The 23,652-nt window shown below is 42.5% G+C and overlaps 1 protein-coding gene across 1 annotated transcript in view; it reads right to left on the reverse strand.

Annotated features, from left to right (window-relative positions):
• The window catches only part of TNNI3K (TNNI3 interacting kinase), a 204,810-nt gene that overhangs the window by 64,498 nt on the left and 116,660 nt on the right, over positions 1-23,652 (reverse strand). The window contains exons 19-20 of the mRNA XM_066623520.1: positions 3,485-3,537; positions 1,275-1,327 (exon numbers count right to left, since the gene is read on the reverse strand). Of these exons, the coding sequence (XP_066479617.1) occupies positions 1,275-1,327; positions 3,485-3,537 (106 nt within the window). The remainder of the gene's footprint in view (positions 1-1,274; positions 1,328-3,484; positions 3,538-23,652) is intronic.

Consider the following 23,652-nt stretch of genomic DNA (forward strand, 5'->3'; position numbering starts at 1 on the left):
GTCCATGTTGTTGTACTGGTTCCTAGACTGACAGTGCATTCTCATGCACGTTTGTTTGAGCTGGTGTGAGACTGAACTGTGAATTAGAACCTCTCTGGTATGAATCTCACTTCTCCTACAAACTCACTAGGTGTCCTTTCTGTCAGCTCCTGTTGCAACATGGAGCTAATAATAAGGTTGGCCCTCTGCATTATGGGGGTTTCGTTCCTGGAGCCCATGAGGATGCTGAAAACAGGTGATAATGACATCTGTGGTCCAACCACTGGATGTTGACTGTAAGTGCCTTCCAGTCACACCTGGCAGTGTTCTGAAGTGCAGGGAGGTCACACATAACTGCCCTGCACCTCAGAAGACCTGCTGGAGTCTTCTGTCAGGAACCTCTAGTTATTGCTAAACCAACACCTCAAAAGACCTCCCCACACCTCAGAAGACTTCTCACCATCACACCAGATGCAACTTCTGGTTGGTCCGTGAGATCCTCTGTGGGCCCTCCTAATGTGGATTTGGAATCTGTGTTGGGTCAAATCCGCAGGTTCCAAATCCACGGGCGAGGAGGGCCCACTATACGTACCTTACAGAACTGTCGTAAAGACTACATTCAGGTAATACATGCGAAGCATTTTGCTTAACCAAAAAGCACTGTATAATTATTATTATGCTCAAGACATTCAGAGCATTCAGGTATTAAAGATAAAGCCTACAAGGCCTCCGGTTATGTAAGCCAGCTCCCCCCATTGCTGCTTCCCCTTCCCATTTCACAGTGGTCAACTGTGTGGGTAAGGGCAGGACCACTGGGGAGGGCTAGTGGGAAAAGCTCCCCAGGGTGGTCAGAACCTGAACTTTTTCAGTCAAAATAAAAAAGAAAGAAGTTTATCGAGAGCATTCCAGGAAAACTTGTCAAATTTGAGGCAATTACAATGCAAGCAACGGGGGGAGCTCGTCCATAATAATCACAAGACGATTCTGAACTGCAAATGCTGATATAAGAAGCAAATATTAATGCTGATTACTGATGCAGCCTGGAAACTCATTTGTGTGTGCAAAGCAGAGAGAACATTTTGTACCCAATAATCTTGGTTACCATAAAGGCTGATCTCAAGCAGCCTACCAAAAATTGACGTACAAAAGATATAAAGCTGAATAGTCATTAGACAATAGCATGCAGTCTGGCAAAAGAAAATCCTAATCTTATTACTTGCTTTAAGACTGGATTTTCACAAAAATTTGATAGTAATTATGTGTTAACAAAAAGAAAAAAGAAAGAAAAGGCAAACCCCTGGTTGTTTTGTCATATTGTCTTCATCCAGAGATTGTAGAAATCTAGACTCTAGGATTAAAAGGGGGAAAGAAAGGAAATAAAACTTCTAAATAAGCAAAAATAAATACTGAATACAGGTGAATAAAAATATGTGAAAGAATGAAGAACCAAAATTACGTATATAGTTGTGGGACCAATCCTATTGGTGCTGTACATTAGCAGACTCCAAGGTTCAGCGGCATACTGCGTAGTCCATAATCACAGCAGCATCTCTGCCAATCTACAGAGGCCTGGTGCCAGTGCAAGGCCCAGGAGGCCATGTGCCATCAACAGTGACCCACAGATCAGCTGCTGACAGACCCTGTCTGGTGGAAACCCCGGCTGACACACCCGGGCCACTTTCGAGGCAGATTAGGAGTGGGTAGGGGCAGATCAGGTTGGGATCTGCTGGATCCTATGCCTGCACTCTGGCCTGGACATGCCCCTAGAAGTCTCCTCAAGGCTATGCCAGCAAGAGAGCTGGTGTAGATTTGATGAGTCCTATGGGAATCAGGCTGTAGCAAAGGAAGTAATTAACACTTTACTTATCTCTCCCTGCTAGCCTGGTCCCCTGCCAGCCCACAGGATGCAGCGGACACTGCATTGGCAGCCCTGCACCCTGCAGGTTGGCCAAGGATAGGAGTGGATTGTGCGGTGGTTCTCACACATTTAGCACCAGGATTCACCAGGACAGAATGAGAACCTGTCGGGACCCACCGGAAGTGATGTCATGACCGGAAGTGACATCATCAAGCAGGAAAATTTTTAACTATCCTAGGCTGCAATCCTACTCACAGTCCCACAGATACCCAGGAGTAAGTTTCCTTTACTATCATTGTTAAAAGAATACACATAGTAGTTTGTAAAAAGTACAGGTCTATAACATTTCCCCAAATGCAGTCATACATCATGGGAGCATCAAGTCTAACATATTAAAAATAAAATATTGAAATGAATGGGAACCTGAAATTGTCTCACGACCCACCTAGTGGGCCCCGACCCACAGTTTGAGAAACACTGGTATAAAAGGCAGGATAAAATGCAATGACATAGATGGGTTCCATGGCATGCTTTGTAACATATAACTCTAATTAAAAGGTTTGTGAAAAGGTACTGATATTTGTATTTCAGTACCTCAGATAATCAGACCCTCAAACAGACAGAATGGAGATTTGCCACTAAAAATGGATGACCCATTTCAAGCTACTTAATAGCGCATGACAATGGTGTCATGCACGTTTCTTTCAAATTCTCTGGTCACCCTTAGATTTCCCTTTCTTTCTGGTCTTTTAAAAGGTTGGATTTATTTCAAACCAAAACATGTTTCTGCAAATCTATGAGTTTCTTGTTGGCAGGTAAGTAAAATTGCCAGATAGCCACCAACAGATGTTTTTTAGAATCACAGATAGAGCAGAAGACTTCACCTGTGATTTTAAAATGAGTCTCCGGGTTGCTGCCCGGCAGCTCCCTGGCTCAGCCTTTATCCATCTTTCCTGGCATTGAGCAATGTCCACATTATGGAACTGAAGTGGGAAGCACATCGGAATTAGGACTCAGATAATCAGTCACATTACAGCATGTCACTAGTAAAAAGCAAATGGATTCAAGTTGTATCACACCAATGTTTTCTTATAGGATAGGGAATTGTTTTAGGAGAAAATTCCTGAGGGTTGCCAGCAACTAATCTGTACCACATAGTACAATAATAGAAAGCAAAGTAAAATATACTAGGGGCTAAACTAAGTCCATTGTGGAATTACTTGGAACAAAATTCTGTTGCTCACAGTGGGCCGTCTTCCAGGCAACCATGTATAGGATTGCTCCACATGATGGAAATGTGATTAAACTCAGAAAATGCAGAACACCAGATGATAAACCTCCTTATAGCTTCATAATCAGTCTAGCACTTGATGCCCTCACTATTATTCCATCTTTTCTCTTCCCCCCCAACAGAGTTGAAGTACTGAGAGAGTCAGTCAAATGTTGCTTTCCTCCCTTGAGCTACCTTGAAGGACACTCTAGTCAACCACTCCCTCCCCTCCACACTTCTCTTTCATTTAGAACCCAAAGAGTGGGAAGATGTGGGCACTTAGCACCCCTATCAGTCTGTCACCTCTGGTGACCACCTCAGGCTCTGCCCCATTGAAGGGGGGGAGAAGGAAATGTCATTAATCTTCAAAATCTCACCTCCAAAATCAGCAACAACTGCATGGCCATCTTCATACAGGAGAATATTGTGACTGTAAGAAACATAATTTTTAGATCAGATCATTAGATCATTTTTAGATGCTACCCTGACTAGAACAGATTATGCAATATGATTGGCAAGTCAGGGCTGTTGCCTCTGCTCTCGTATACTATCCCTAAAATGATTTTATTTTAGGGACGCACCCTTTACCCAGGCCTCACAGTTATGATTATTACTGGAAAATAGTTCAATATCAAAAAATGGGAAGGGAAAAAATCTTGACAGATAGTCAGCTCAAATGTCAGAGTCATTCTCTAATTAGTAGTAGAACAAGTGCATTTCCTAATTAGTGGAAGATCATCTGTAACAGGTTTATTAATTATGTGACAGCATTACCTAGAAGGAATGAAGATGATGACATTTGGGACTGAACCCAGTGATAACCTTTCAATAAAATCAGAAGGCCTGATTATCCTCTCCGTTCAGCGCCACTCAGCTAAAGTGGGCCACTCCTAATTTACAATGGCATAAATGAGCATAGGAATGGGCCCATGGAATCCAGCTGTGAGCAGACTACTGCCAGCAACTGTAAAAGCCTTTGTAAGGAGAAGGGTATTTTGGACTGATCTCAAAAGACTAATTTCCGTTTGAAGACTTGATTTAATTTGACAGACTATCACCCTTCGTTCCTCTGATTTTGTTCACTTCCCTTTCTATTTTGCATAAGAATGCTTGTAGCCTCATAAGGGATTTACATGAATGCTATCTCTTCAGTATCTGAGGTGATCTTTGTAATCATCTCATTGTTAGACCCCTACAGAGACAGCCCTTTAGTACAGATTTGGCTCATAGTGGTGGTAGAAACCTTCACCATTATATGTACAGAAATGCTTTAAAACTCAGGATGGTTTGGCAGAGAGTGGCAAGAGAGCTCAGGGCATGTTGTATTTGTTTGCTAGACTTCTATGTTGTGCTCCCCATGAGAAGAGGCCCAAATCTCTCTAGTGCCAGAAAAACAGTCATGTCAACAGATTTTGTACCAGTGACCTGAGGGTTGTCATGTGAAATGGTGGTGGCAGGTTTCAACCATTTAGCACTATCCAAAGAAGACTTTGACAAGAAGTCTTACTCCTGCTACTGAAAATTGCCTCCACCTTCTTTTCTACTCCTCACCCTTCCCTAAATTGCACAGGACGGTTCTGGCTGTAAGATTCCAACCCCAACACAGAAGAACTTTCCAGACTTTCCAGCCATTTTATATTTGTACCCATTGACACATTCGTGCTATGTTACTCAAAAGTACAGATGCTTTAACTGAACTGTAGGGTAAATCTATAAAACAGACAAAAGAGCTTGACTAGGACTTGAACGATGTTTCTCAGATGCTTCGATAGCTTCCACACAGCTGGGCTCTCCTGAGCCCTTCCTTTTCTTTCAACACATGGTCCCTCTTTTTACTTCTTTTTCTTCTCCATTCTCTGAGGTAATGTTCTCCATCTGCGACATAAAGTGTGAAGTGGCTCTTGATGTGTCCGCATATAGAGAAAGCCACCAAATGTGCCATTTAGAGAGGGCAAGGAAAGTGTCTCCCACTCCTCACTCTCCATATGACACTGGGATTGTTCTTCAGCAACCCCTACACATCTGTGGCTGCTGTTGCAAGGTCTATAGAAAAGCAACCACATCAAATGCTCTTAAAATAAACACACTGCTTAAAAAAATTAGTACTGAATGCATATCCAAAAGTAGGACCTCCAACTTAGCCACAAGTCTTCACTCTCTGCCACCCCTTGCTACCTTTGCACTTTCCCAGTACTGAAGCCAGAAATGGCACCCCTGCCACCTGGAATCTGTTTGATGGTCCAGATGTGTCTCTGACTTGCTGCTGTTGCCGAGAGTGTTGTCATGCTCATTACTCTTAACTCCTAGCTATGTTTTCTGTACTTTTCATTTCTCTTTTCTTTGTGCCTGTTTCTTGTGTGTTCTTCCTCAAGACTTTTCAACGTTAGATCTTGCTTTTTCCTTGATCACACATTCTGTTTACTCCCTTTCCTGTTAATTGGATGGACAGCTTGACATGTCGCAGATACTTTAACTGAGCTGAGAGTCAGGTTTCTATATTTGATGGAGTGGGATTTCTGGTACTGTTACTCAAGCTGAGTGCTATGCTGGCCACAGCATCGGTGTGCTGTCCATTTTTCTCAGAGCCTTTCTTAAATAGAGATTTTATTATTTTAAAATGTGAAGCTTTGCCATTGACCTTTTGTAATAGCAAGGGGTAGCTCCGAGCTACGGTATCTTGCTATGTGCTTTCTTCCAAAGATACTGTCCCCTAAAGGCACACTGTGCTACCTGTCTGCCATACTGAGAAAATTAGGTATCCAATGATGTGGGATCACTTAGTGATGCACTACTGGAAGTGATTAACCTGCATGATTGGAGAGGCATAGCCCCTGGCACATCTGGAAGCATTCCAAGGGTTAACTATGCTGGGGTAATTAGGCTTCATTTTTAATCTCATCACATCATTAAATCCATCAGTTTACAAACACATCTGCTCGATACGAAATTGCTCAAAACCAGACAAAATACAGGTGATACTATTAGTGGTGTGGCAATAGCATCATGGCCTTCTCAATCTAGAAACGCAATCATCTAAGGGCTGGTTAAATGTTAACATCCTGATGTGAGCATCACTGTGAGCTCTTTCCCACTGAGAGTGCATCACATAGAAGCAATGTTTAAAATGCACCTTATCTTGCCCATCACTCAGTCACATGGGCTTTTGCATGCCAGGGAAGGTACAGGTGAGCATAAGTTTCACACTTTTAGGTGACACATGGGGTAAGGGAGATATAAAACTTTGTATTTGCATTATACTATGGAGTTATACAATGAGGAAAAGCTTTTTAATGATGTTCACAAAGGAGTAGTTACTGATAACCAGTGCTTTTTAATTAGTAGTACAACTAGTACTACTAATGGTGTTCCACAATGTGGCAGGTGATATTGGGCCCCAATGCCAGTGCCACATGGCACTACTAGCTAGTAGTGGAAGTGACTGGGTCAGTGGCACACCAGAGGGAAAGATGTGGTGGTACAGCTGCCTCTCCTTTTGAAAAAGGGCATATTTTGGGGGAAGACAGATGCAGAGTAAAGCCCCAATTGAGGGAGAAGTCACTCAGTCTTGGAAATAGCTGCTGTCTCTTGTGGTAGTGGTGATACTTGTAGAAGATGGTATCTCGAGAAGTAATCCTTGCCAAACAAGGGAGGTGGGTGGGAACTTGGATCTGGGACTCAGACTGGAGTGTAAAAAATCAGGTTTTCTCGACTTGTGGACAACTTGAGTCACGTGCACCAATGACTCAGAGCTGACTCAAGACTTGTGACTTGAATAGACTCAAGACTCACTTGTGTGCATGCATGAGACTCTATTTTGTGTGTGTGCTTGGTTGCTTTTTTTTTTTTGCTGCTTTCATGATTTGACTCGTTTCTAGAAAAGATTCAGACTCAAGTCAAAATGACTTGAAAAACAGTTCCAGACAAGTTGTAATGGCTTCCCATTATGACTCATTTGGGACTCGTCACGGGGGGGCAGAGACTCAGGACTTGACTCAAGACTCAGCGCTGTGACTCTGGCACATCAGTGTAAAATAAGTCCTGACCTAACCAACAGTATGTTTGAAGGCTTCATCATATATGGTGGCATATATAAATGTCTTTTATCAGTTAATGATGCATCGCAAGAAAAAGAGAGACTTCCTTTTATTGATCTAGAAAATACTGCCAGTTCATTTAATTGGATGGCTATGAGACAGAGAGGGAGAAAATAATTTCCTTTTTTCTAGTCTCTTCACACTGTTCAAAACTCTTGTTATGATTTTCATCATAACAGAAAAAGTCTCCCTTTCTTAAGACTTTTCGTAAGATCCAGAGTCTACATATTTGTATTGCTCTTTTCGGATCCTTCTTCAGACTATGATATCTTTTTCTGAGGTAGAAAAATCAGAAGTTCTAAGTGTGGTTGTACCCTAGACCATCATCATCCTGTCCAGTCTGGGATCACAGAATAGGGGGAATCCATTTCCTCTTTTGCTGTTTAGAACATCAACAAGAACATACACTGAGCTGGCATAGTATAGAACTGTAGAGACTGAGCTGTGTATTAACCCTATTTGTTCCCCTCTTTCTTTTGGCTTGGCCCCATCTTTTAATCATGCATCAAATTATTTTTATACATTAACCAACCCGTTACATAGGCGAGCCTTTATGTTAGCTCGTTTTAACATTTTCCCCTCGGCAGTTCATTCTGGCCGTTTTTTTAACATTCCACAGGAGAAAAGGCTCTGTCTCTTTTGTCACGAGTCGCCTGATTTTTTGTTTCATATACTCTTTCTTTGTCCAGTACACCTTGACATTCGTAATCATTACCTAAATTCTTGGATTTCCTCTGACCTAACCCCTTCTGATATTACTCTCTCCAGGTTCATGAGTGATGTTTGTGACTCTTTAACTGCAGCTGTTGCTGCTTATTTATCTGAGATTCTTAAAATCACGTTGTCAGAATTTAAATAATTCTGGTATTTTGTTTTAAATTGTTGGGTTGTTGTGCAAATTGTTATGACAATTGTAAAGTATAAGTGTTAATTGTGTTGTGTTGATATGCCAATAAAGGTTTCAGAAAGAAAGAAAGAAGAAGACTGAGCTGTGTGACACAGGGCTTCCCTGGTCTGAATCTTGCCTCTTTTGTGAAATTTCTATGTGCCTTCAGCGCCTCAGTCTCAGCTCTCTAGCTGCAATATGGGGATAAAAGTGTTTATATAACTTACTGGATCGTTTTAAGGATGACATCAAGGTAATACACATGAAACACTTTACAAACTCAGAAAGTGCCACAGAAATGCTAAGTACAATTGCATACATTAAGGTAAAAATCTCACTTCAGGCCTGCAGACCAGTAATAAGCAGTACAAGATACAGTATTTATAAAAGCTCATTAGCCAGAGTGAGAGTAGGGGGAAAAATGATATCAATGAAATCTCTGAAACCATAGCAACAAGAAATCAGTGATAAAGGTAAAGGATGGCAGAACCATAACTTTTCCTATGTCTGTTAGTCGAGGTGTATTTAAGGCTTACTGCTAAATCTAGTGGATTTGTCCTGTAACTACTGGGACTGAAGAGGTGAATTATGAGATTTGTGTTGTGGTTAAGCCCATTTATTGAGGGTAATGTGAGCAAAATGCTTTCCCTTACATTCAGTTTGCTCAGCACTGGGGAATGCAACAGGGGAAGTGATAATACCTGGGAATAAATTTAACTCTGCGCATTCATGCCACTGATAATAGCATTCCTCCTAAGAGGCTCACAAGTCTTAGGAAATAAGCTATACAAAGTAAACGTCTGCCGCCCCTCCCTCTCATAACAGCATTGTGTCTTGGCACAGGGAGGCCAGAGGGATGAAGAGTACAGCAGCCACACAAATGTATAGCGGAATTTATTGAATCAAAAACAAAGAAGAGTCTTGTAGCACAATAGAGAGACCGATTTATTTCAGCATCAGCTTTTGTGGATCAGCCACCCACTTCATCAGATGCATGATTATGTGCTGAAAATGTGAGTTTTTAAGGTCAGCAAGGTCCTTTGTTGTTGCTGCGACAACAGACTGAGAGACCAATCCTGTGCATGTTTACTCAGATGTAAGTCCCATTATATTCAATCGGGCTTTCTCCCAGGTAAACATGAATAGGATTTCAGCCTGAGGCTACAATCTTATCCACATGTACCTGGGTGTAAGCCCCACTGACTATCATGAGACATAGTTCTGATTAGACATACATAGGACTGGGCTGCAAGGCAGTTGTTCCCAAACTTACTAGGGTCCTGGAGCCCCTACAGCCTTTCTTCCTGGCTCATCCAGGCACTGCCATCTTGGATCTCATGAGATCCAAGATGGCACTGCCCAAATCTCAAGGAATTTTGCGAAATCCAAAATGGCGGCACCTGGAAGAACAGGTAGGAGGGGCCACCTGGGACATCCAGTGGCACATCCGTGAGTGCATCGTGATAAATACTGAACTAAGAGGCAACAAAACAGGCATGACATTAAATGTGTGGTTGTCATTTTTTTTATGCCCTCAAGCCTTTCTCCCTCCATCAATTACAAATGTTTCCATTCATATGACATTCAGTATTGGATTATCTGGTAACTCTCTGATCATGAACCATCAAATCACGAGCCATTTATTGATGTGTTTTTCTATGTATACCGCTTCGTGAAGGACTTTTTTTTGAAAAGTAGTGTATAAATATTAATAAAAATAAACCTGTTGTTAGCTAAATTAGCACTTCATCACACATGCCATTGAGAGGCACATTTTTAAGCTCTAGAATGCAATGATCTTAGTGGAAGCAAAACAGTGAAGGTGCGATGCTCAATTACATGCAGACATTGCACACAGAAAGATATACATGGAAAAGTAGACACACGTGTAATAAGAAAGGCAAACAGTTATTCACTCCAGCAGAACACACCAAGTAGAAATATAATGAACAACCCTAACATGACTTTCTGGATTTCATATCAAATAATCCTGGCAACCATATTTCGGTGATGGTGCTCAGAACTCTCTGTTTGAGTTCTCTAGTACTCTAGCACTCAGCAATACAGTTCTCAGGGTTCATTGAAAGAGGAATGACTGTTAATCCTGTTGAAGAGCCAAATCCTATCCAGCCTTCCAGTGCTGATGCAGCTGTGCCAATGGGGTGTGCACTGCATCCTGCAATGGGGGGGGGGAGGTAAAAAAGAGGCCTCCTCAAAGGTAAGGTAATAATTTTAATAAAATAATTTTTAACATAGAAATACAGAAATGAAGATTAAAATTTATCCTTTCTTTGCAAAAAAAAAAAAATTTCAAATCTGCCTCTTTGCCTGAGCTCCCACCATAGATCACATGGTTGAACTGGGAGGGGAAGGGCTGTCAAGAAGAAGTGGCAGGAAGAGAAAGGGTTCCACCTGTTCCACTCCTTCTGAATTTGAATTCAGCACCCAGGCCACTTCTTTGCAAATGTTCAGTGGTAGCCCACATTCAAAGGGCGCAATCCTAACCAACTTTCCAGCATTGACATAGCTGTGCAGATGTGGTGTGCACTGCATCCTGGAGTGGGAGGTAGTCAAGGGGGAACTCCTCAAGGTAAGGGAATGTTTGTTACCTTACCTTGGGCTTGCACTGCAGCTAGGTCAGTGCTGGAATATTGGTTAGGATTGCACCCTAAGACACAAAACTCCTGCCACAATTTCCAGCTTGGTTGTTAAATTTCAGCAAAGGAATACACCACCCATTTTGAAATAAGCTGCCTTTTTGTTTGGACTGTGTTCTCTTCCCTAGTTATTATTTTAGTGCTTCGTTTCTGAGTATATATATGTGTCAAGAGATAGCAATGAAAGGTCCAGACCAAACAATATACTTTTGATATAGCATAATTGATTCCCAGAGAGACCCTGGATTTTGCCTCGATGACTAATGCTGCACCACAGGTCAGGACTGGATCTGCAAAGAATATTGATTCTTTGCCAGTTTGCACTCATCTTGCTGTATGGTTGGCACAGTCAAGTTTCATTGTATTGAAGAGAACTAAACTTGTCTGCAAAATTGAAAAGGGAAAAAACGTTAACTGTGCTTCCAATCTGCGATTTATCCAGATCATTTTTTGGTGTGTTATCTCAGACCACTTAAACTTCCAAGGTCAGCATTCTCAATGCAATAACAATCACTCATATCTGAAGCTACTGAAGAGGCAGAGAGAGTTTGGGCAGAAAGGGGGAAATGAGAGTAAGTAAAGCAGAGGCGAAAGGTCTAGAGAGGTTAAAAGTATAGAAACCAGGGCATTCAGATGTATCTACTTTCCTGTTGAAAAGCTGCCAGGGAACTGGTACATTTCAGCATCAAATGGAAGAATGATCCACTTGCATTTTCTGTGTGAGAAGCTGTTATTTATCCAGAACAAGCCTTTCTGTGGTTCAGCACAACAGTCTCATATTTGGCAACTCTGCAACACAAGGCTGGGTTAACCCTATCTCTAGCAAACAGAAGCATCAAGGATGCACCTCCTGAGCCGCCAACGGTTTAAACCTGCGAGCATCAGAGGATATGTTGAAAAGTGTTGCTTTTTAAAAAAAGACAAAAAAGGCAAAGGAAATCACCATGGCTTAGGGATATTTGTCTCGCTCAGCCACATGGAACTGAGATTTGTAACCTCTTCAAAAATACATATAGAAACTTCAGGAGAAGGAACTCCTGCTGCAACGTCTGGCACAAGGTTCATACCCACAGTCCTTTGTGCTTTCTTTCCCTTTGCATTTTCAAGTGATTAAAGGATCTGAGGCTACACCTGAGGCTTCTCTTCTTCGACTGAAGAGTGATGAAACTGGAGGCTGAAGGGGAGGAGGTTGTGTCTCCGTCCACTTTAAAGCCAATCTTTTCACAAGTTTTGTCTTCCCCTTTACTCCTTACTCTAGATATAAGCCTGTTTCGCTTCTGTCCCTGGAAATTCAGGACATTTTTGAACTTTATCAAGGATGATATTTTGCAACCTTGGACATCAACTAGTGAAAAAATACACTCTAAAGAAATGAAAAGGCCCACACCTCAAAACCAAGATTAAAATGGAAAATCATTGATCAATGATGGAAGCCTCTAGATCATCCTCCCTTAGAGCTGCCTGTCATGATAGCAGTAGCATTGCTGGGGGGGGGGGCGGAATACCATGCTGTGTAAGTGGGCCCTCCCATTCACCATCGGAGCCATTCAAAGCAGTGATAGCAGTGTGCAGGAGATGCCATTTGGTTCCGTGAGAGCCTACATTGCTGTTGCTGCCCAGAATGGCTCCAGTGGCAAGCGGGAAGGACCACGTACACGGCACATTGCAGTGCCTCGTGTATTGTTTTGTCCTCCCTCTTACTACACTACTGCATGACAGCTATACTGACCAATAAGAAAACACAAGGAAGTGAAGTGAAAATGCTTTGCCACTAAGGGAAATGAAATGTGGTACTGGCTTTGATTCAAGTATATAATCCTGGCCAGAAAACTAGCAATACTGTTAATCATCAAGAGAGAGAAACTGATTCTTGCTCCGGCTCCCTCTCTCACTCCCAAAGAGGTTATTGATGGTGTAACTGGGACTACATATGTACAGCTCAGTGACTGAACCTAGTTTTGTAGCATCAGGAATTGTGTATAAGTCCCTGTATATTGGATCAGGGATGCCTATGCATCCAGGGGTGCTTATGCAGATAAGCCTGGGGAGGAACAACATATGAACGTACCAGAGTAATGGATATAGCTGGAGGGTATGCCCTCCCAAACCTGATACTAAAAAGACAAGACTTTTGCTTCACAGCAGACTAAAAGCTGATATGCCTAATGCACAGCTTGTATATTTTGAAACATATTTCACTAAAATCATTGTGTAGGCTGAATGACTACCTGAAGATAAAAGTAAAGATCCATCAAATTAAGGAAATGCAGGTATTCTATGGAATCCATTTTAGTTCACTGGAAAATATATGCATCCTATTTGCTAGGGAGTTCATTGTACACCAGGGGTCAGCAACCTAGAACCCACAGAATGGACTTGGCCTGCTACCTGAAATCATCCAGCCCAGATGATTAAAGAGGGGAGTAGTGAGAGGCTCAGATGAAGCTTGCTGGCACCGCTGGAGAGAGGAAACGAGAGAATGCAAAGGCAATGCTTTAGTCAGGGAAAATTCTGGAGTGATTTTCTATTGCTGCTTTTGCAGTGGTGGCAGCCTTCCTCACCTCCATCACTTCCTCCTCCCTGGGACCGCTGAGCAACTGTCAAGGTGAAGGCACTTCTTATGATGACTCCAGAGTTCCCTTTGCTGGAATGAACCCACCAAGTGGCTAAAGGAGGGACCGGGGATGGGAACTGGTCCTCACTATTTCTCACACACACAGGGACCCAGCACAGAGATTTGCACCAGGGCTCTCAGTGGTGCCACCACTAATTGGCAATATGTATTTTGTTATTTAGCTGTATAATTGTGTGATTAATTTGCCTTCAAACAACCTTGGAGTCCCTTATAAAAACCGAGACAACAAAGATTGCCAGAACAAAATACGATTGACCAAAACAATTAATGGAACTGTATTGAAATACTCATTTTGAATTATTGTTTCTTGGTATTATCTGGTGTGTAGGAAACGGTCGAACCACTGGTTCATCTAGCTCAGAATTTTCTTTTCTGGCTAGAAGTGGCTCTTCAGGGTTCCTCATAGAGTTTTTTTCTTGCCTTTCTTGGAGATACCAGGGATTCAACCAAGACCTGACCTGAGCCCTTCCTTCATTACTGAGGAGGTGTGTATCCTTACTGCCTGTGGGGTGCACATACTCCCCCCCATATGCCATTTCTTCCTTTTCACAAGGCATGTTCATCTCACGCCTTCTTTGAAGCCTACTAGAGGCAGATTTGGAATTCTCCAATCTGCCCCTTTCAGATGCCTTCAGAAGTATTTGGGACTAGCACGTTGTTCCCATGATGGCACCGACCTGTCCTCTAATCCAACACATGAAGCAAATACAGGTGTCCGCCACTTAACAACCTTCTGCTTAATGATGGACCACATATATGATGGTGGTCAAGCACAACAAAGAAGCTCTTAATGAGGCGGTCAGGACACCCATAGCCTGCAGCAGAGTGTCTGTTTACACAACAAAGGGGCCCTTCATGCGAAGAAGAGGCAATCTATCTTCAGTAGCCTGTACAGCCAGCTAGTTTCTTGCAGGGAGCTTCTGTTTATGCAACAAAGGCACTAGATTGGGCTGAATGTTCACTTAACAACCTAACTGCACAACAAAGGGCATTGGAGAACGTATCCCTGTCAAGTGGCGCACATCTGTATTTCAATCTAATTCAACATCGGTGCGCCCATGCTGATTGATTCTGAGACCTCCTATATGCAAGGCTTATGCTCAATCCCCAGGCTGCTACAGCTTCCCTCCTGCTCTACCACTGACCTAACAGACCCTCCTCAATGGTGTGCTCCCTCTTTCTTTACCTATTTATGGATTTTTTGGGGTTACATGATGCAAAAAGAGGTGGACAAAGCACCCCTCACCCCACAGTATCTGTTATAGTATCTGTAACATTAGTTACAGTTAATGTCTGAGATTATGCTGTGATCATAACTACCTTAATTTGGGGGTTTATTTGAAAATGGTCATCTTCAAATCTATTTCAGATATTTTTCTTTCTTTCATGGTAAAACAGAAGGGCAACTGTGAAACTCATGTTTTGTATTCGACAATCTAGTTTTCACCTTCTTGATTAGACTAACTTCACTTATTGACCAATTTCTAAAGTAGTTTTGGTATGTCTTGAAACTTTCAGCCCATTTCTCAGTCTTTCAAATTGCAAACTGTAGCCATGCTTATTCTGTATACTTAAGTTTTGTCAATACAGTAGGCTACTTCCATTTCCTTCCATCGACATGCCTTGGAACAGTTTTGTTTGTGCTCTCTCTCTCTCTCTCTCTCTCTCTCTCTCTCTCTCTCTCTCACACACACACACACACACACACACACACAGGTCCTGCCTGCTGCATCCATGCAGCTGTTAGATTATAGTCATATTTTTGGATTGATGAGGAATAAATGGAAAAACCAGGAGATAGAAAAACTGGAGAAGGTGGGCTCTTCTAGCCACAACTTATTGCGGAGGTCACCACATAAATATTTGGAGAGAACGTTATGAGAAAGTTTGGGTCACACTAGTAAAAAGATGACCACAGAGAAGGAAAGCAGTGGCGATATTGTTTTACTGCATACTGTAACTAGCTTTTGAAATGAAATTTCTAGAACTCCAGTTAAGAATTGTTAGCATTCTGGTGGTGTCTGCATCTACTGTTTACATTGCACATTGTAGATACTTTTTATTCCACACTTCTCCAGCACTGCTGGGCTTCTTTTGTTCTTGATGAAAAGTATTTTTTCTTTGATCACAATGTTGTTTAACCTTCTAGTAGTGGAACTCTGATGCTCCTGAAGCCAGTAACACAACTCATGTATTTTAGCTTAGGAAATGATTTACAAGCGTTTGACTTTTGTCAATGCTTCTGTCAGATGCTTGAACTCAAACCCCTGAAATTTGCAACACAGCTTTTGGATTTGCTTCTGAAGAAAAAGGGTGGGTGGGTTGATAGATGCACTTTTATCAATCAAAGAACAGATTTACTGCACGAACATGTGACAGAATGTTATTCTTAAATGAACTGCCAGTGTAATTTTTTAGCCCATGAATGGCCACTTTACACAAGATGATCTTCCTACGTAGATATCACTTCCAGCTCTACACTTTGACAGGTCACAAATGCACGCGTGTCTGTTTACCATGATTAGCTACAGCTTCTCACCAGAGATGCATGTGGCAAAGCAAACATGTACTTATCATGTTTGTGATTGCCACACACAACAAAATAGACTTGTCTGTCATGTATAACAAAGTACACACCTGTCTAGGTTTTATCTTACACAGAAATGACCTTGTAGGAGCAAATCTTAGTTTAAATTGTTAGAGGTCACAGCTAATCATCAGGTACAACTCAAGGCCCAAACCTATCCAACTTTCCAGCACTGATGCAACCATGCCAATGGGGTGTGCCCTGCATCCTGTGGTGGTAGTGGGAGTCATGGAGGCTTCTTCAAGGTAAGGGAATGTCTCCTTACATCAGAACTGCATTGTGACTGTATCAGTGCTAGAAAGTTGGTTAGTATTGGCCCCTCAGTCATTTCATTGACAGACTAGTGGTCCAAAGCTATCCAATATAGTCCAGCAGAAGCATCAGGATCCTGGCCAAAGTGCTTGAATCCAGCACGCATCACATGTTGTTCTGTTTGCTGAAGCCACTGGTGAGTGCAATGAAGCCATCAGTGCAGATGCTTGTGGCTGCCCATGCTCACCAGCAGTGAAGTCACAGTCCACTGGCACCAGGAAAGGCAGAGGTGGGGCGAGCAGTGGGAAGGAATGGGAGGAACATGGGTGTTTCTGGTTGGGAAAGGGGGAGGAACCAGGGGTGGAGAGGGGATAGGAGAGTGTGGATCTGGCAGCAATGGTGCATGCCAGATCTCTCCCCCTCTTTTGAAAACCTCCCCGTCCCTTTCCACTCCTTGAACATACAGCACCAAAATGCAGGGCATATGTCTAAAGACTCATAGGCGGCCCAAAGGGCTTACATGGAGGTAAGTACAAATTAGTTTTACTTACCTACTGTTTGCCTTTGGGTGTGTGTGTCCATTCCACCCCCCCCCCCCCATTTAGGATATAGCATGTGCCTTTTTGGCATAGCTGCATTGGTGCTGGTGGTGGGAAGATACAATTTGGCTTGTAGGGCTGCACTTCTATAACCTGGGAATAAGCCCCATTGATCATAGTGGGACTTACTTCTGAGTAGACATACATTGTTCTGCGAGCAGGTAGGTCCATTAGGACTGGGCCATTAGTTACCTGGAAGCAGTAAACCTTAGCAGTACTCTTGCTTCTGTCTCAACCCATATGTTAGCACCGCATGCTACTTAGTATCAGATTAATGTCAATCAATATCAGATTGGGTATTAATACAGATCCTATTTACTGTTGCCTGTCTTCATGTGGTGAAGCATTTGATCGTCCGCTATTTATTTAATCATATGGCAAAATGCATCATCATCATACAAAATTCATACAAATTCATTCAATTCATACAATACATTCATACAATATACATACAAAATTCATATAATATACAAAATACATATATAAAGCACAAACAAGCAACAACAAGGAGTGTAAGAAGACTAGCCTCCTTGTGGTGCACCCCGGGCAACATGACTTGTCACGGCCAAACAGTCTACAGCAGGGGTGCTCAAACTTTCAACTTTAGGGATGCTGAACCTTTAACAAGTGTATAGAAGAGAGAATTTCAGCAGGTGCAACTTGTCATCCCACAGATGACAAGCTGCACCTGCTGAAATTATCTCTCCTACACAATTTTAAAGGTCCAGGATCCCTAAAGTTGAAAGTTTGAGCACCCCTGGTCTACACTCATTGGCTGCTGGACCTACAAGGACCTCCCAGCAAGAAGCAGCAGCATGAACATCATCCTGTGTAAGGAATGTGCAAAAACATTGGTGGAGTGTGAACACAAAGGCAGACTGCCTTTTTCTTTTATTTCAAATGTCCCTAAATTAATTGAAAACATGGCAGCTGCATTCTTTCAGCCAAGATGTAAACTTGGCAGGACTTCACCAGCTGCATGTTCACACTCCACTCTTGATCTCAATTCAGGAAGAAATCTGCATGGGGATATATATGGTTACAATGCTGGAGCTGCATGTTAAGTAGCCCCTCATCTTCCTTTTGGTAGCAAGGGTATTAGTTTGGGGAGCAATTCGAATTCAGAAGGGCAGGAGTAGGTCAGGGTAATTCTTGGCAGCTTTTCTGCTTGTTTTTGAGCTCAACCCTAATGGATAAACAGGAGTCAGCTAAGTTCACAAGCTTTTCCAAATGAGCACAGAGGGGCTTGTTCACCAGAGTTTACGTCTCCGGCAAACAGCTTGATGCCGCTTTTAATAAATTGCATAGAACTTTATTTGAGAAGATCAGAGCTATTTGGTTTCAGAGTTTGACTAATATTCTCTTCAATTACACCTGTCCCCCCACACTCTAATTTGGTGGTTTATAGCATAAGAAATCCATCTAAGTGATAAAATAGCATGCTCCCTCAGCTGTCGATAATAAGATATTCAATACTTTTTTTCTTTTCGTTCAGTGTGAATGTGTATCAACTAATATTTCTGGCAGTCTTCATGAGTGTAGCAAAGTCACTACCCAGCTCTATGAAACTATGCATCAGATATAGTGTGGGTATAGGCAGCCCCCCTATCTGCAGATCTGCTTATCCATGGTTCCCTGCACCCCCTGTACCTATTACCTTTCTTTATGCTCATTACAGTTGCACAAAATGTCTCTTGCTTTAACCAAATGACCAGGCACACAGCCTCTTGCAATTACTGTATGACTCTTGATTTAACAGACAAGCAAGCAGGCAGGCAGGCTAGAAGGGAGAGTGAAAGTCAACTTCCTGCTTCCTTTCAATGTTCACTCTCCCTCCTAGCTTTCCTGCATGCTTATCTGTTAAAGCAAGAAACATCCAGTAATTGCAAGAGGCTGTGTGCCTGCTTGTTTGGTTAAAGCAGGAAACATTTCGTGTGACTGTAATGAACATAAACAAAGGTAATGGGGCACAGGTGGCTGTGGAGATGGGTTCCTCCTATCTGTGGTTTCTGGTATCCACAGGATGGCCAGGAATGAATCCTCTGCGGATGCTGAGGGGTGCCTGTCCTTGCAATCATGATGACTTTTTAACACTTTCTGACACAAGCTGTCAGAAAGTTCTGCTTGTGACTCCTTCTGAACAGCCTGCATTGGCCTGCATTATACAAGGCAAAAGAGGCAGCCTCCCAATATCCACTTCTATGACCTAAGAAGACCAAAAGTTATGGGCAGGTGTTCCAACCTTGATGGAATTTGGAGAGGAGAGTAGCTGTGCACGAAAGGATGATTATACCTGAGCAGTCAGATCTGCCCTTCAGTTGAGACTAGGTCATAGCCTCATCACTCAGAGTTAACAGCCATATGTGCTAGTGAACAGTGAGCCTTATGACTCAAGATGGCAGACATCAATCAGATTTTATTGCAAGGAAGACACGAAGGAATTAGTCACAGGTATTCTTTGCTATTTCAGTTTCTCAATAGTACTGATTCTTGTGGGATTTGCATGCACTGTACCCTGTGCTGGTCACGTCACCATCTATACTTTCAAAATGAGAATGTGGAAAGTGTCAGTACTGGTACTTGACTGGTGGTAGGGCAGGAATTAGCCAGAGCCACTTAATCCTTGGGAGGGTGGATGGCTGTTTGTATTCTATGGATATTTTTCATCAGCTAAGATACTACTGTGCTTATAGAGAAGTTGTCTGAGAGCCAAAGAAGGCTCACCCTGCATATATGGAGTAGGAGTGTTTCCCTTAGGAAAGGCATGTAAGTGAAGGGAATATAGCTGCAAAACTGTCTAGTTACTCAACAATAGAAGTAATTGTAAAGTAGACTTACAGTCTGATACAGCTGTATCTGGCACTGGCAAGCAGTAGGCTAGAGGTCTCCTTGAGGCAAGGGGACATTAAATAACTAGCACAAGTCCAAGCTGTGTTCGGTTTTCGGGTCCAGGATGGAGGGTAGGATTTGGCTTGCACCAGTGCCGCCAATCCTTCCTCCTCTTGGGCCTGACCTGCCCCAACTCCGCCATCCCTACCCCATTACATCTCATTCTCCCCCACCCTACCCCTGTCCCTGGGCTGCCTAGCAGGACTTTACTTGCTCCTTTAGGTGGTCTTTGGGACATGGCTCTGGTGGGACAGTGCAGTCCTTCCAGCCAGCACTTCTAAATGCTACACTATCACAGGGCGCTTTATTGCACTTTTCCTATAGCTAGTGCTGGCACAGTGCTGTGCTGGCACTGCTGTACAATAGAACTGCACCATAAAGAAAAATGCAACCACAGGCTGTAAGGCCCAGGCACAAAACAAAGTACAAGCCGTATGCAAACTGGAAATCATGTCTTGTTCAAAGTGGATCTGGGTGAGGATGCTTAATTGTGACACACAGAGCATCACAATTAAGGGCAAAATGCATGGGATTTTTAGACACACAGAGCATCACAATAAGGAAGCATGGGTGGGAAGTGTAAAAATAAGAATGCCAGTTATGGAAAGCACTGAGGAGAAACAAAGCGTGATACTTTCCACAATGGGCAATGTTGTGGTTGTAGGGCTTGCTGGTGGTGCTGTATACCAGAATCCAATTATGCTTTTTCTTCCTGGGCAGCATTGACAAAGTACTGATAACACACTTATTTTCACCTGGGAAAGATTTAAAAAAGGAATTCTGATGTTGTGTCAATTACATGGCTGCTTGATCATTGAGTCATGAGCACAAAGTATGATTTAGCAGGGCATCACCCAGTGCATTCCAGGGTTCTTTGTGACACACACTGAAGCTGTGTACAGATAATAGCTTTTCAGAACTTTGGAGGCTTAGTAATATATAGTTCAGTGTTTGGTGTGTTACGTCTTTGTATCTGGTTAAATGCATTTTGCAGGGATTTTGAGTCATTTCATGCTGTACCCTTGAGAAGCTAAAACAAGTGATTGTTCTCATGCAGGGATGGTCCAATGAGGAGGCCACTGTTGCAGCTTGCAAGCTGTGGGGAGCAGCAAAAAGACTGGGAGTGCTTTTCATACCAAGTCTGCTGCCACCTCCCTGAATCCTATCATGGATGGAGCTGCTCTGATGAGCTTTTCACTTGGTAAAAGCAAGCAGGCAGCAAGCTTGTCTCCTATCCCTTTACCTTTCTCCTTCACACAGTCCCTTTAAACAAAGCAGGAAGTATGGAACACGTATTCCCAGTGCATTCTGCACATCTTATTTTATTTAAAGGAACCATGGAATGGAGAAAAGTAAGAGGATAGGAGGCAGGCTTGCTGACCTCCAAGCCATGGGGCAGGGGGTGTGCAGCAGAGGTGATGGATCACCTTTGTTTGCTACTGTTATCATGGAACATTTTGGTGTGCCTGTTACAAGCAGCATCTTTCTACCTGCTTCACCACAGAGCAATTTTTGGGAGTTATGTCTAACAATTTGATTTTTTACCCTAACATGTGAACGCATGGGAATGCAGCTATATACCAAAACTGGAATAAGATGCGTTTCCCTTAGGAGTGGACACTGATCACACATCTGATATGGTCTAGTCAATTTTGCATCTGCTTCCAATTCTTTGGAGTTTGACATATTACAAATAGTTCAACAAATGTTGGGACTGCTAAAATGGCATGAACAGGTTTTCCATACATACAATGAAGCCCCCATTTCATGATGGCTAAACAGTTTCAAAGTACCCATTCTGGCTTAGGATTAGTGTCTTGGTAGTAGGGAAAATCACTCCAAGAGTTCCAGAGAAATGACAATCTCTTAAGAATGTGCAAGAATTTTTTTCCCCCTGATTTGGTACTCTTTTCATTTCTGAACCTTGATTCATTCTGTTATCCATTTGTTAAAGATCTTGTTTGTTTCATTACTCATTCATCAAACCTCATTCATATTTATAACTCCTATTTGCTTTTGTAAGGAGAGGGGTTGCCTGATAGTACCAGCAATGAGGGCTTTTCATCTTATTTTATTCTCTAAAAAGCTGCTTTCCTGCAGATTCATTTTTTATGTCCATTATTCCCTGGATATAGTTAGTTTTCAGGCAACATTATGGGGAGGGGGATATTTTTCCTCTGTTGGTCGTATTTGTGTGGTAGTGGCCATTTTCCTCCCCATAATGCCATGGAATGGAAAGTATTGTGGGGGGGAAGGTGGTAGTCACTGGAATGAAGATTGGCTGCCACCACCCCTGCTGTCACACCACAAGGGAAGTTCCTCTCCTTAATGAAAATGAATGGAGCTCTGAAAATGAATGGAGGATTCATTCAATCCTCCATTTGTTACTATAGGCACACATTTTGGAATGAATAAAAAATTCCAACACAATGCACACCTCTATAATCTGTACACAGCTTATGTCCCTGATATCAGACTCAACCACTTCTCCACCAGAAACATCTACCTGGATGTGGCAACTAGCCACACACCAAAAAAACATGTGATTTGTCTCTCTGAAATTGGTTGCAGGCATCATTAAGGCATTATAGTGCTGCTGGCAACATGAGACTTGGAAATTTTAGGCCTGGTCAACAGTTCTCATTCTTATATAAGTAAAAATTTGAAGCCTTTTTATGATGAGATAGATAAGGTTAGAGGAAAAAAACATTACTGTTTAATTAAACTATTAACCAGTAGATTAATCAATATGATAATCTTTGTATTGATGAATAATTTCGTTTGGATCAATGTATGTTGTAATCGATGGCCACCACCTTGTGTGTAACCTATGTAGTCCTAACCCTAAGTTTATCCAATTTTCCTTACCTGTATGTATGTATGTGTGTGTGTGTGTGTGTGTGATATATATATATATATATAAGTTCTCATTCTTTATTCTCCCCTGTAGGCTTTAAGTTCTTCTTCTTCAAGACTTCTCCAAGAGGTGATATTTTTTTTTTTCCAATCTACATTGAGTACAGATTCTCCCTGCTTTTTAAAAATGCATTCCCATCTCTCAGGCCCATGATATGTGATGAGCTTATAAACCATAACAGCTCCATTGCTGATCTGTTAGTGTCTATTGACTCAACGATCCATAAAAATCCCTGCAACAGACTTTGATCAGAGGCCCTGAAAGTCCTTTTAGAGTAGTTAAGGCCTCTCACATACATTATGATCATTTGGAAAGGTGTGCTTGGCAATAATGCATCCAGAAGAATTAGCATGCACAGCCTGGAAAGAAGCATAATCGCACCAGTTAACTAAAACAGGATTATAAAGCACCTTTAATCATATTGTCTGCAAACTGCTGTGCTATAGTCTATTTCGTGAAAGAGCATTCACCGGTAGGACAGGTGTCAGGGAGGTGTTTGGCCATCTGCTTCATTTCACTGTTCTTTTAAGATAGCTTTAAAACAGCATCATAAAAGCAGAACCCTAAAAATGTCAGCATTACATCACTCACGTAAAGGGCACATTACGGGACCAGTTTGGCCTTTGACTGAACCCTAATTTGGATTCATCTAAGGGAAGTTGATGCATGGATGCAGAGCCCCATTGATTTCACTGACACCTTACACCAGTGGTTCTCAAACTCTCTGGGAGAATTTGAGAGCCACTAAGTACTTGCGTGGGTGGGGGAGAGGCAGCAGGGGTGGGGGAAGGCAGTGGTGCGATCCCTAAGATTGCACCGCAGGGGCTTGGGTGCACTTACCCAAGCCTCCTGCAGCCTTCCTAGGCTGCGGGGAGCCCAGCACGACCTGCAGCAGGGCTCCCCACAGCAGTGAAAGTAAATGCGGAGCGATCGCGCCCCACTCCACATTTACTTTCACTGCTGTGGGGAGTCCTGCTGCAGGTAAATGCACCCAAGTCCCTGCAGCCCCCCTGGGTGGCGCGATCCTGG

Source organism: Tiliqua scincoides, chromosome 4, assembly GCF_035046505.1.
Source record: "Tiliqua scincoides isolate rTilSci1 chromosome 4, rTilSci1.hap2, whole genome shotgun sequence".
In the NCBI taxonomy this organism is placed as follows: Eukaryota; Metazoa; Chordata; class Lepidosauria; order Squamata; family Scincidae; genus Tiliqua; species Tiliqua scincoides.